This window comes from Peromyscus eremicus, chromosome 1 (assembly GCF_949786415.1).
Source record: "Peromyscus eremicus chromosome 1, PerEre_H2_v1, whole genome shotgun sequence".
Lineage (NCBI taxonomy): Eukaryota > Metazoa > Chordata > Mammalia > Rodentia > Cricetidae > Peromyscus > Peromyscus eremicus.
The window spans coordinates 83,315,360-83,329,232 of record NC_081416.1 but is presented as its reverse complement, the minus strand read 5'-3'; the positions used below and the strand labels follow the sequence as shown (position 1 = coordinate 83,329,232).

Sequence of the window (13,873 nt, the reverse complement as noted above, 5' to 3'; positions counted from 1 at the left end):
AGCAGCCCTCCACACCCCCATTGCCTTGTGGCTTCTAGGTTGCTCAACTATCCTAAAAATAACACAGTCCAACATCTGGCACTGTCGGGAGAAGGAGGTAAATCTACCGGGCCACTGACATTTATGCAAAAAGCCAGTAGTTATTTCTCTATGGAAAGGACAGCTCCCTGATTTCCTCTTCTGCTATGGGGACAAGAAAGCATGGTGCTTTCTTTTTTTCTTTCTATTTTTTTTCCTGTATTCTTCAAATTTTCTAAAACTATGTGTTGCTTTTATAATGGAAAAATATTTTCTCTTAGAAAATAAGCTATTTGGGAAAAAGAGGGGTGGGGGGAGAGGAGGAGAGAAGGCAGAGAGTGGTTGAGGAAAGCACACCATATACAAGCATGGAAATGTCGAGTCAGCCCGCTGTTTGTCCAGTTAGTACATGCTAATAAGAGAAGACAATTAGTCTAGTAAAACAAAAATTCAATCTGGGGAATAATTTATGCTCTCCTCTACAGTCCTGATCTGGCCCTGATTCCAACTCAGAGGAATATGAAGGCTTAGATTGTATTCTTTTTCTTGTCTTGTTTTACTACATGGTCTTCCTGTCATAACCTCTCAGTGTTGGCTTGTGCCATCGTGCCAGGAAGCCCATGGGATTGCTTATCCCCAGACAGATGCAGGTGAGAGTCTTGCCTGTCCATTCACACAGCTCTGTGACTCTGGGCAAGCCATTGACCCTCCCTTTGCCTCCATCTTCCAGGCAACACAGCTGTCTCTCAGAGTGCCTGTGAGGACAGTGTGAGTGGACAGACAGACACAGAGCTCTAGGCAGTGTTCAGGGCATCATGATGTACATTTCCTGCTGAACTCTGAGTCACTGATGGCATATGTAGGGTTCCCCAACCTGCTGAGGCCTGTAACTTTTTTTTTTTTTTTTTAAGACAAGGACTCCTGTGTAGCTCAGGCTTGGAGTGGAGCTTGTGGCCCTCATGCCCCAGCCTCCCAAGAACTGAGACTACAGTCATAAGCACCGTGTGACTCTTGACCTTAGGTCTTACAAGATCTTCAGATTACTGCACCCAATCTTTTTCCCCCCAGTTTTCCCATTTTATTTTATTATATATTATACATATTTACTTAAAGCTGTCAGCTTTTTCATCTAACTCTTCCCATTTTTTTTTCTTTTTAAAAAATTATTTTTGACCATTTCTTCTTGCATAAGGGACTTTGTATTCATGTTCTCCTACCCCGTTCCTTCCTCACAGTCCTTCTCCCATACCTGTTGACCCCCTGTCCATTCTAGCTGGTCCTGCTATACTTTGACGCCTCAATTTGTTTTTGTTTTTGAAACAAGGTTTTTCTGCGTAACCCTGGCTGTCCTGGAACTCACTCTGTAGACCAGGCTGGCCTCGAACTTGCAGAGATCTGCCTGCCTCTGTCTCCTGAATGCTGGGATTAAGGTGTGCGCCTCACTTTTGTGTGTGTGAAGCCTTATGCAAGTGGTTGTGATGATTGCAAATGTCTGGCCATGCTTAGAAGACAGAGTTCTGTAGTGCTCCTCCCCATCCTCCAGCTCTCACAGTCTTCCCATGCCCAGAAGAGAACATTCTGTAGTGCTCCTCCCCATCCTCCAGCTCTCATAGTCTTTCCAGCCCCTCTTCCAAGATGTTTCCTGGCCTCAGAGCAGGTGCCATATGGCTGGGCATTCCACATTTCTTTTCTTTCTTTTTTTCTTTTTTTTTTTTTTGGTTTTTTGAGACAGGGTTTCTCTGTGTAGTTTTGCACCTTTCCTGGAACTCACTCTGTAGCCCAGGCTGGCCTTGAACTCACAGAGATCCGCCTGGCTCTGCCTCCCAAATGCTGGGACTAAAGGCGTGCACCACCACCACCACCGTCCGGCCTCCACATTTCTTGATTCTCAGCCGTTTGATGAGTTACTTGACTTTGCTTTGACCATTGCGCACTCCTGAAAGAGGCTTCTCTGACTTCCGGTGGCAGCAGCCTCTTGGGTACAAACAAACGTGCAGGAAGCACTTCAGCTAACACGTGTCAGCAAAGCCTCAGTAGTCGACTCCCCTATAGGACCTTGTCCTCCCTGGCCATAGGCTGTTGCCCAGCTTATAATACTAGGTGTGTGCTCCCTCGTGGGGAGCAGGCTTCAGTTCCAATCAGGGAGTGGGTGGTTGCCCTGGATCTGTGATGTCACTGTTGTGCCCGTGGGCACATCTTGGCTGGCAGGTTGGTATTATTGAACACGAGTTCCTAAGCTGAGTTAGATCACTGATAACTTTCCTCCCCAACGACTTTCACGGCACTGGGAATGGTAGTCAACAGGCACAACACTGCCAGCTCAGGTCGAGCTTGATTTCATGGGGTCCTGTAGCCAAAGTGTGTACTGTCCTCACCAATAGGATCTTACCATTTAGTTATGGTGGACAGTCAAGAGCACTGGCAATAGCCCGGGTTGTTTTGGGAGCCTCTGGGAGATCCCTGGCCAACAACTCCTAGGGAGGTGTCCAACCTCCGGCACTGGGACTTGGATTTTAAAACCTATGGCTTCTGGTTTTTGTGGGTGAGGTAATTTACAGTAGGGGGTGTCAGCCATCACATTCCATGAGCTCCTGCATATGTCTACACCACATAACTACCACCTGGATTAAGATGGAAAACATGTCGAGCGCCTCAACAGGCTCCCTCGGGCCCCTCTCCCCACTACACAGCCTCTCTTCTGACTTCAATATCCACAGAAAAATTTGCTTAGCCTCAAATTTTCTGTTACTCAAAAACACAGCAACAAACCTCTTTTCCGTGATTTCTTCTGCTGAACCTTCTGTCTGGGAGGCTCAGCTTTATCATTCAGAGAGCATTAGATGACTGGTTATTGCTGTGACGTGTTCTTCTGAGTATCTCACACTTGTATAGCCATCAATTTATTGATGGGCACTTGGCCTGTATTCCACTGGGGCCCTTGTAAGAAATGCTGGTTCTTTGCCTGCTGTTGGATGTCTTCTGGCTGTAGATTTTTATTGGCACCTATGGGATTGCTGAGCCAGGGGGTGTCAACTTAACAGGACTGTCTTTACAGGATGAGCACTTGTGCCTGGAAGGGATTCAGGGATGGCCTGTGACAGAACCTAAGTTCGGGGAGAACATTCCAGAACAACTTCTTGATTCTGGCACTCCAGCTTACTGTGTACATGTTAAGTCTCCTGTAGATCCTTTTGTCTGACATATTCATATTCCCTCTCTTCCGCTATATAACCTAAGGTGGCCTTGAACTTGTGATCCACCCTTCTCCAACCTTCCAAGTACTAGGATTATAGACATGTGCACACACACACACACACACACACACACACACACACACACACGCACACACACACATATATGTATATGTATATATATATAAAATTTTTTATTAAAAAAGATTTTCTTTCCTTTTACATACTAACCCCTGTTCCCTCCTCCTCTTATCTCGCTTCCCCTACCTACCCCCATTTCACCCCCACCTTCTCCTCATAGAGACTAAAGCCTCCCTTGGGTAGTCAACACAGGCTGTTATACCACATTGGGGCTAGACCTAGTCTTTCCCTCCTGTATCAAGGCTGAGTAAGACATTGCATCATAGGGAATGGGATCTGAAAAGCCAGTTTGTGTACCTGGGATAAGTCCTGGTCCCATTGCCAGGGGACCCACAAACACATCAAGCCATGCAACTTTCACCCCCATTCAGAGGGTCCAGTTCGGTCCTATGCAGGCTCCCCAGCTGTCAGTCCAGAGTCTGATACATTTTCATAGGGTTCCTTTAGAAAGAATACTCACCCGAGGGGCTGAGGAGGTGGCTCAGTCAGGGAAGTGCTTAATGCAAAAACATGAGTTTGGATCTCGGGGACTCACATTGAATCCAGGCAGGGCAGTGTGAGCCTCTACACCCGGCACTGGAGAGGTGGAGACAAGAGGATCCCAGGGCCCTGCTGGCCAGCCAGTCTAGCTGAATCAGTGAGTTCCGGACGAGTGAGAGATCCTGTCTCAAAAAACGAGGTAGTGAGCAATTGAGGAAGACACAGAATGTTGACCCCTGGCCTCCACATACATGAGCCCACACCTACACAATCATATATGTACATATACACATACCCACATGAACGTGTACATACACCACACATGAGAAAAGAAATAAAAAGAAAATAATACCCAGCTAAATAGCAGCCCACATACTGTGTGTTGTAAACCGTGAAGGGAATAAAAATTCACTTGTCTTCCTTTCAGTCATCTTTGTTAAGTTCTCTTTTTCTTTTTTAAAATGCAGCCGAGAGCCTGAGTGGTGACTGGGCAGAGGCCATGGCTGTCATTTTGTGGGTAATGACTGTGACTTTGTACAAGGCGGGCACATGTAAGGGCAGACTGCAGAAAGTTCACCAGGAGTGAATGCAAAGTAGGAGCCACTTGTTCTAAAAGGAGAATGACTTTTTATATTTAGAAAAGTGGGGGGGGGAGAATCAAGTTTCTACCTCCCTCCCCCCTTCCCTTTAGAGGAATCATCATGGATGGTTCTTGATGCTAGCAGGATGGTGTCTTTGTGTCATCCTCATCCCCTCTGGGGTGTTAACTCGGCATCCAGCAATTTCAAATTGACCTCACCATCAAAGCTGACAGGAAATTGCCCACCGTGTTTCCTCTATGACATCCTTCTCATTTCTCAAACCTTGTGACATCATTACATTTGGAATGGCTTCTCCAGCTTTATCAATGACCAGATGCCCAGCTGTCTTCTTCTTTTCTGTTGCTGTGATAAAATGTCCTGACCAGAGCACCTTAAGGGAGAAAGGGTTTATCCTGGCTCACAGTTCAAGTGTACAGGGCACCATGGCATGGAAGTCAGGGTGGAAGGAGCCTGAAGCAGGTGGTCACTGTGCACCCATAGTTGGGAGGCAGCAATGGGATGCATGCTGCTGTGCAGCTGGCTTCCTCCTTTTTATTTGTAGTCCAGGATCTCCTGCCCAGGAATGGTGTTATCCACAGTGGGAAGGTCTTCACACTTCAACTAGCATAAATAAGATACTCTCTCTCACAAGTATTGCCCAGAGGGCTCCTGCCCCAGGCGATTCTAGGTTTCAGGTTGGGTGTTCAGACTGTTCTTGGGCTGTCTGCGGTTATGACACGACACAGTCCCCAATGCTTTTGCTCCAGCATATGGAAGTTGTACTTTTTACTATAGGAATCTTTGTTGCCCTAGTGGGACATGTATGAGACTTTGATCCTCTTGGGGTTAAGGATGCAAATATAGAGGCCAGACCACCCATAGTATGACCTCATACAAATTACCTAATCTGTCTATGTCCTCTGTCTGCAAAATCAGAGAAAACAGCCCTTAGCCTCACTTTGATGTAATACGTGTCAAGACTTCAATGAGAACCATAGAAATGTTTATTTTTATTATTTGCCTGGAAAATGGGCTTTGATTAAGTAAAATAAAAATGAACATTGGGCCAGCTGCAACTCTCTGGAAAGCAGTCCCTGCACCTCATCTGGAAAGCACAGCAGAGCTGACCCTGTTGACGGGGGCGAGGGTGGGCTGGCCCAGAGAGTGTGAGTGTGAGAGATCTGGCCTTGCTCCTCATCTGCCATATGGCAGCATGGGCAGGGGAGAGATGCCCCTCCCCCCTCTACACCAGAGGTGGGTGGGAGAGCTGGCCCTGTCCCTCAGCAGCAGCAGCAGCAGCACTCAGGAGAGTGGCCTCTGTACTTCACCTGGGCAACACAGCAGCGCTGGCCCTGATGGTGTAGGTATGGGAGAGCTGACCCTGAGGGTGTGAAAGCAGAACTGGCCCCGCCCCTTGCTCATCACTTTAAGGGGTGAACTAGCCAGGGCAATGCTGGAGAGCTCACCCTGGTGGTGAGGACAAGGGAGAGTGGGCTGACCAACCCTGCAACGACCCAGGCCCAGAACCAGGGTTATGAGTTAAAACCAGGGTTATGAGTTAGCCCACCCCAACATTTACCCCATCTGTGATCTGCTAGAGCACGTGAAGGGTCTGGTCCTGCAGACCCAAAGCTGCAGGATCTCCACATCACAGGGCAACAACAGAATATCCAAGAGGAGTCCCAGTGAGGACCCAGCATCGATGGTGTGGCTGAAACCAGAGGCCTCAAATGAGACCAATGACTCTTTGCAATGAACAAGTAAAGCTATATGAACAAAGAGTTTACTGGGTGACTCACTGTGTCACACTGTAGCCTCTATGACGAGATTGATTTTTTTTCCTTTTTTTTCTCTTAAATTTTATTTTATTTTATTTTGAGGGGGAAGTTACAAGGGCAGAGGATGGATACGAAAGGCCAGGGAAATGAATGGGACCGAGATGCACGATGTGAAAGACACAAAGAATAAATAAAAAGAAAGTTAAAAAAAACATGAACACTGGGGATAGGAAGTGGCTCTGTTGGTAGAACACTTGCCCAGCCAGCACGAAGCCCTAGGTTCAATCTTCAGAGGCAGAAGGAGCAGGAGTTCAAGGCTATCCTCAACTACTAACCAAATTCCAGGCCAGCCTCGGCTATAAAAGACCTTGGTTTTTGTTTTGTTTTTAATTATTTAAAAAATATCAAATAAACATTGTTAACTTTCTGATAAAAATTGCTGAGTGGAGAGAGTGGCCCTGTCCCTTCTGTGACCTCAGGCCCTAGCACTCTTGGGGACTGTTGGTGCTTGTGGAGGAACGCTCACAGAAACAGCTTCTTCCTGCTGTGTGAACACTGGGGACTTGAGTTTCCTGAATATTTTTCTGCCTAACCCCACAAGCTCTTTGAGGGCTTTGCCCTAAGGCTGAATCGCTAACACCAAGGGTTAGACCCAATTAGACTCACTGCAGAGGCACTGTTTTCACACCTGACTCCACAGTTGACTCAATAGTCTGTGACTGACAATGTTCCTTCACCAAACTTGCCAGATCCAAGGAGGCTCACAAAGGAATGCGGTGGGTGGGGGCTGATTCCCAGGTTCAGCCTCAAGAGATCCATTTGAAAGCCTGGGTGGATCCCTGGAATCTGTATTTTTGCTCCTGGTGATCCTTTAGTGAACACTGTGAATTGGCATGGCCCACATCCCCTCCTTTGAACCTGAGGCCTCATCCCTCTCCATCCCATGCTGCTGGCTGTGAGGTTTCTCTGGGCTGTGGCCTGGGTTCTCAGCTGCAGTGCTGGAACTGGGAAGGATGGCGGGACTCAAGAAATGGGTGGAACCTCATTGGTATGCAAGGCTCTCCTGTCACATTGCTGCTAACAGGAGCTGAAGAAGGGCTGGCACATCTCTTTGGGATTTTCCATTCCTCCTGGCCCTTCCGGAATTGGCTGGACACCAGCTTCCCAAGGGGGACGAGGACAACACAGAAGCACCGAGGCGTCTGCCTATTGACATCTCTAAAGTAGAAAGTGGGTCCTTCCAGAAGCTCTGCTAAATTCTCCCCTCCCTCACTCCCATCCCCTCCTCCCCACAACCTCCTTTTACAGCGCACGCACGCACGCACGCACGCACGCACGCACGCACGCACGCACGCACGCACGCACGCACCTTTACAGGGCTGTATTCTGCCGAGACCTGAAGGACTCAGACCCCTTCGGCTACAGATCGATTGACTGGTTGAGGCAGCGTCTCACTGTGTTGGGCCTTAAGCAATCCTCCCCACCTTACCTTCCCCAGTAGCTGAGATGTGGGTGTGTGCCACTGCATCCAAGAATTCTGTTTAATTCTTAGCAAAGCAGTCCTTGCTCAAAAGATACAAAGGTAAAACATGGGCTTCAGTGGACATTCTTAGCCTGGGCCCCACTCCTGTATCCCAGCAGCACTTTGCAGCTAGAGTTTTCCTGCCTGGCCCACAGTCAGGACAAATCTCTCTCACCTGCCAGGCCCACAGCCACTCAGACCCGACCAAGTAAACACAGAGACTTATATTGCTTACAAACTGTATGGCCGTGGCAGGCTTCTTGCTAACTGTTCTTACAGCTTAAATTAATCCATTTCCATTAATCTATACCTTGCCACATGGCTCGTGGCTTACCGGCATCTTCACATGCTGTTTCTCATCGTGGCAGCTGGCAGTGTCTCTCTGACTCAGCCTTCCACTTCCCAGCTTCATTCTCCTCCTTGTCCCGCCTACACTTCCTGCCTAGCCAATGGCCAATCAGTGTTTTATTTATTGACTAATCAGCAACACATTTGCCATACAGAACATCCCACAGCAGCACTTGGGGCTTCTCAAAGCTTATGTAGTGGTAAGATTTTATGTATTATCTCCTTATTGATGTATGACAGGTGAGAATGAGCTCAAGCAACCAATAATGTACTTTCCCAGTCCTTTATTGTGGTTTTGTGATTTCAAGTAGAATATGTACTGCCGTTGTTTTTATTTACTTCTAGAGATGGGTAGTGATGTAACACATGAACTATAGAGTGAACATCCTGTAGCCACCACCCAGAGTTGGGTACTGTCAACACTCTTCCTTTTTTTTTTTTTTTAGGCAAGGTTTTGCTATGTAACCCAAGCTAGTCTTGAACTTGTGATATTTCTGCTTCCACCTCCTGAGTGATGGGATTATAGGTGTACATCACCATGTCTGGCTCAAAGTCAACACCTTTGAGTTTCTTCCTGCATTTGAATCTTGGGCTAGGACTCAAGTCTGAAGACTAGATTCATTTAGGTTTCATATTCACTCATACATATAGTATGCACATACTATAATAGAATTAAAAAAATAATTCTGTGCACTCCACAGAGTTAAGTCATGTGAAATTTTCCATCTGTGGCATCAGGTCAGTGTTCACAAAGTGTTGGATTGGGGCTTGTTAGATTTCAGATTTTGAGATTTAGGCACGCCCACTTGTATAATTATTATTAATAGTTTGAAAAACCAAATCATCACAGCGACTGAAATAGAGGAAAGGATTCTGGGGACCCTTGATTGCCTTTTAGTCTGGCCCCTGGGGAGATGTCTGCCTAGCCAAGGTGGGCCAGAAGGCAAGGATGTTCTAATGAAGTCTGCCCTGGAACCTGTCCCAGCAGGTGCCTGTGGAGGAGCTAAGAGCTGGGCTGATCTCAGAATGACTCTGAGCTCTAGGAAAACCTCACACCACTGCCATCAAGAAATGACCCATGTGGTGACCACTGCAGCCCTCACCTTATGCTTGTGTCTGGTGGGTGTGTGCCCTAAGTTTCTGCGTGGACTGGGGGTTGTGGCTGAGACCTCTGTGCTACACAGTACTGGTCCAAATCCCAATTCCTGTTAGAATATGGTGCACTTCACAAGTTAGGGTACATGAACACTCACGAATAATCTTTCAGGCATTAACACAGGAAGGAAGTTACAGGAGGCAAAGACATTTAACAACTGAAGGTCAGAAGGGGAGATGGCACAGTTGTGAACTGCTTACAGTGCTGGCGTGAGGACCCGGGTTGGATCCTCAGAACCCATGTAATAAACTGCAGGCCATAGTGGGATTGTTCTTGTAGTCCCAGAGGATCTGTGGGACTTTCCAGCCAGCCAGTTTTGCCTTCCCCATGAGCTCCAGGCCAATGAGAGACCCTCGTCTTAAAAAGCAAGGCAGTGGTACCTGAGAATGACACCTGAGGCTGGCCTCGAAGACAGGTGCACACATGTGCATCCTCAGGCACACGCAAATTGAAGATCTTTGCAGTGGGGATATAGTTCAGTGATGAGTGCTGGTTCCATCCCCAGCACCACAAAAACAATATTAATAGTAAGTAGTAATAATACATTTTTAAAAGAGAGTTCTTTCTGAAAGAATTTCCCCCCTCCAGAGGCTGGGTTCCCATAATTGGGGACAGCATCTCATCTCTTGGGATTAATTTCTCTTACACAGAATGCGATGCTCTGGGTCCAGCTAACTCCCCTTTAATGAAATGGTGCCAGGTAATGGATTGGGCTGATTCTGTTATCATCTTTAGTAAAACTTCCTTCAGCACTCTAACCCACAATGCACCCCGCACCCCATCCATCTTTTTCCTCAACTCCAAACTGCCATAAACTGAGGGGGTGAGAAGTGGCAGCTTCAAGCCTTCAGGTGAAATCCTGGAACACAGTGGACCTGGGTTCCTCCCAGTGTCTGAGGGGCCAGAACCGTGACGGGGGTTCAGTGGGGTTTGTTGTAAATGACCCTGTCCACATCGTCAGTGTTTCCAGTTTCCAAGTGGCAGGTCTGTCTGGGTGTGTCAACTGACCCTGACTCTCTCTCTCATCTCTCTGCAGTGAAATGTAAAATGGACGATGAGGAAGTGCCTGCTGCCTCTGGACCACCTCCTTAACTGACGCCAGTCCTTCCACGCCCAAACTGCACATTCCCTTAGTGTGGTGGACACAGAACCTTCTCACACAGACCGGGTTTGTTCCAGACGAGCTTAAGCGCAGTTTAGGAAAGCGTCCCTTAGCTTCCTGCCTTACCCCAAATGCTACTTTTCCACCCGCTTCTCCACTGTGTCAGGAGGACCCTTCTGAGCCGCTGCCACAGTTGACGTGCCTAGTGATGATGTCCTTGTCACCAGTTTTCCCACTTTCGCCAAGGCCCGTATTTTAATTTATCTCAAATCTCTGCGTTAGTTCTGTCTTGGTTTTGTCGTTGAATTAACACGAGGCAAGGCTTGAGAACTGAGCTGTGTTTCCAGCTCAAGAAGAGACAGTCATTGCAAAGGATTTCCACCGTCAAAGCCCCAGAAGTGTTACAGCAGCGTCCGCTTAACTTAATGGTCTTCATCTGTCTATGGCCGCTGCTCAACAGGATTCTCTCATCTGAAAGGCCCCAGACACAGGAAAGCCTCCTTGGTGGTATAGGACTGTTTGACAAGCTACCACACATCTTAGGTAAATAGTAAAGCCTTTATTTTCTTGTTAAGAACAGCATTTTGAAAATAAAACCTATCTGCCCATGCTTAACAACCTTTTCACTCTGTGATATTTATATGTACATACTGATTGTCTTGAAATTTCCCAAACAATTTTGTTCATAAGTATGCAAGTCAGCCAGGGTGGGGGAAGAGTGAGGGTACATTATAAAATACACATTAATACATTTAATAAATATATATTATCTATCAAAAAATGAGCCATAGCTCTTTATGAATAAAAAGCACCTGCCAGGGGCTCTCATCGGCTCATATGGTTGCCACATCCTTGGATGTGTAAATGCCAGCGTCCTCTTCTACTTTTCAATTTGACAAACTCAAAAGACGACCCCTCTCACCCTGTCTGCACTTGTTTGCTGGCCTTGACCTCATCTGTGTGGGGGTGGGGTGGACACCAACCAGATCTTGACCTTGGAAACAGCTGACACATGGGAGCCTGTCCCCTCTGCCATTGTCCCGCCACCTTGGCAACAGACTCCAGAACACTGTGGGGTTTTCCTTTAGGAAACAGAGGAGCTGTCATAGTCCCAACAGGGTGTTACTACCCCGGCATGCTAGGTTGTGCTTACAGCTTGGGGTTATTCACAGATGACTTTCTAGACCATTCCCCACTCTTATACAGGTGCCATGGAAGTCTGTCCTTCAGCCTCGTTCTGTCGGAAGCTGGCTGCAGTCTCTGGGTGGAGTTGCCTCGTGGTCCTCTTCAGGTGAACTTGAACTCATCAGAAAAATAGCGGACGTCTCCCTTTTCCCTTTGCTCCAACCTCCACCCCGCCATCTAAGAACATTCAGCCCACCCCGAACCTTAAATTAGCCAAGATAAAACAAAGCCCAGAAGCGCAATCACCTATTGGGGTGGGAAAGATTTCAAAAAAAAAAAAAAAAAAAAAAAAAAAAAGCAAAACTGAAAGACCTCGCTGCGTGAGGCTTCCTGTGGCTCAGAACGGCCCTGTGTTTGCAGTGCAGAAATGCTGCTTTCTGCCCAGCTATCAGGACGGTGCTCACCTTATACGCGGACAACAAAGAGCTTAGAGAGAAAACCACCAATCATGTCAGCTTCTCCCTTCTGCAAGGGGGGCTTTTGCAGACCAAGTCACTGGTGACATCAGAAAGCTCCAAAGGACTCCAGAGAGCGGGGGTGGGCAGCCACTTCCTGGCACAAGAATGTGGAGCGCTGACGTTTGTCACCCGCCCGGCCCGAGGTGCTCGGAGATTTCTTTGCAGAAGGCTGGATAGTGCATGCAAGAGCTTCCAGCCCCACGCAGCCCCGGCTTTCTTTCCCTCCAACCCCTCCTCAAGCTTCTAAGTTCTCAGCCCACCACATGATGGTCCTTAAGCATAAAGGACTGATTCAAATCCCCTGGAAGCAAGCACATGCCCTGAATGGGGGTGGGGCATCCCAGAAGGGGGGAAGGGGAGACCTTTGGGTGCCATGCTTTCTGATTCCCATGCATGGTGATGCACTAACTGTAAGGAAAACTTGCAGGAGAGCCAAGCACTAGCCAGACTGGCCTCATCTCCCTAAGGCTCTGCAAAGACAGGGTTGGGCAGGGAGGGGATACAGCAGAGACTGGGGTCTTGAGAAAAATCAGATTTATTAAAACACTCAGCTCAGATGTACTGGCTTAAGAGGAGGTCAGTCCCCACCCCCACCCCCAAATACTAACCTTTGAAATTTTGCTTTCATTAAAGGTTAAAGGCTTATGGGTAGTTTTTGTAGAAAAAGCAATATAGCCATTAGAGTGTATGCAGAGGCCCTACCCTTGTTTGTACAGTCCATACGGTCAGGTTCACACTCAGCGTGGAAAGGCTGCTAGAGATTATCCTGGCCAAACAGTGCAGAGAACACAGGGCTTTTGATGGCAGGGATGCTGGAGATGCCGAGCGACAACGGAATGACTTGCTCAGGACAGATGGAAGCCATGACAAATGACGGCTGTGAAGAGGTCCACTTTCATAGAACCATCGGGAAACCAAGATTAAAATGTTCTCTAAACCCTCCGAAAGCAGCAAGAGACCTTCACGGAACTCAGTCTACCCTGGACTTCTAGCCACACCAAGGGACAGTACCCCAGAAGTCACTGGCTGCTGGACATGAGGATGCCATCTCTCCATCCTAGAGGTCCCCCCTGGGGAGCTCAGCCATAGGACACTGTGAAAAGGCTGCTACGGTGCCTGCCTTTCAGCCTGACTCCCCTGAAGCTTCAAGCTGGTGGCCCTAGCTGAGCTTCTGAAATGAACACGGGAATGAAATCGGGGAAGGGGCGTGGAGAGCGGCGAGCAGAAGGGGGACTTCTCACTCTGTAAGGGAGGGGGTCGGGTGGGCTGCTTGCTAGAGCAAGAGGCCCGGAGATGAATCAGTGGTTGCTCACCACTGTCTAAATGTGATGGTCGCTTCAAGGTCTGGAGTACCTTCCCCTCTTTGGCACGTTCTGTGCACCCCCCACTCCCACCGGCTACACAGCTCCCTGATCGTCCAGTTGGGCCTTACTTTGGAATCACAGCCACAGCTTCCTAAAGTCTCCTGAACTGCATAGGCCACCAAGCAAGCAAGCCAGGGAGAAGAGTCCATGAGCTAACCTCAAGGGCACTGTTATCTCCAAAAGACCTCCCTGGGGACCAGCACTCGGGTAGGGAGTGGCAGGCTGGCTCAGACCCCCCTCATATAAGCCAACATCAGCCTGGCACACCAGCTGTGAATTCTTTTCTGTCCTGCCCCCGCTGGATGAAACAGTTTCCTAGCCACGCTTCTCTGAATGAGCCTAAGACTATTGGCAGTTAGCTCTGATTTAGTTTGCAGGACGATTCCGTGTTTGTGTGTGTGTGGCAGGATAGGGGAGGGCGGTCACTGTTAGCTTTCCAGTTCATCTGTATGTCACATTTACACGAAATCCCCAGATTTCCTGGCTTCCAGGTGGCCTGTCTCAGCCATGGTTATTGACTTCGCCCTCAAGAAAGACACAGCCAGGGAA

At 48.1% G+C, this 13,873-nt stretch overlaps 1 protein-coding gene across 1 annotated transcript in view; it reads left to right on the top strand.

The window, feature by feature from the left end:
- The window catches only part of Iqck (IQ motif containing K), a 118,975-nt gene extending 108,040 nt beyond the window's left edge, over positions 1 to 10,935 (top strand). The window contains exon 9 of the mRNA XM_059268164.1: positions 10,252 to 10,935. Within this exon, the coding sequence (XP_059124147.1) occupies positions 10,252 to 10,307 (56 nt within the window). The 3' untranslated portion in view covers positions 10,308 to 10,935. The remainder of the gene's footprint in view (positions 1 to 10,251) is intronic.
- The last annotated feature ends 2,938 nt before the right edge of the window (positions 10,936 to 13,873 follow it).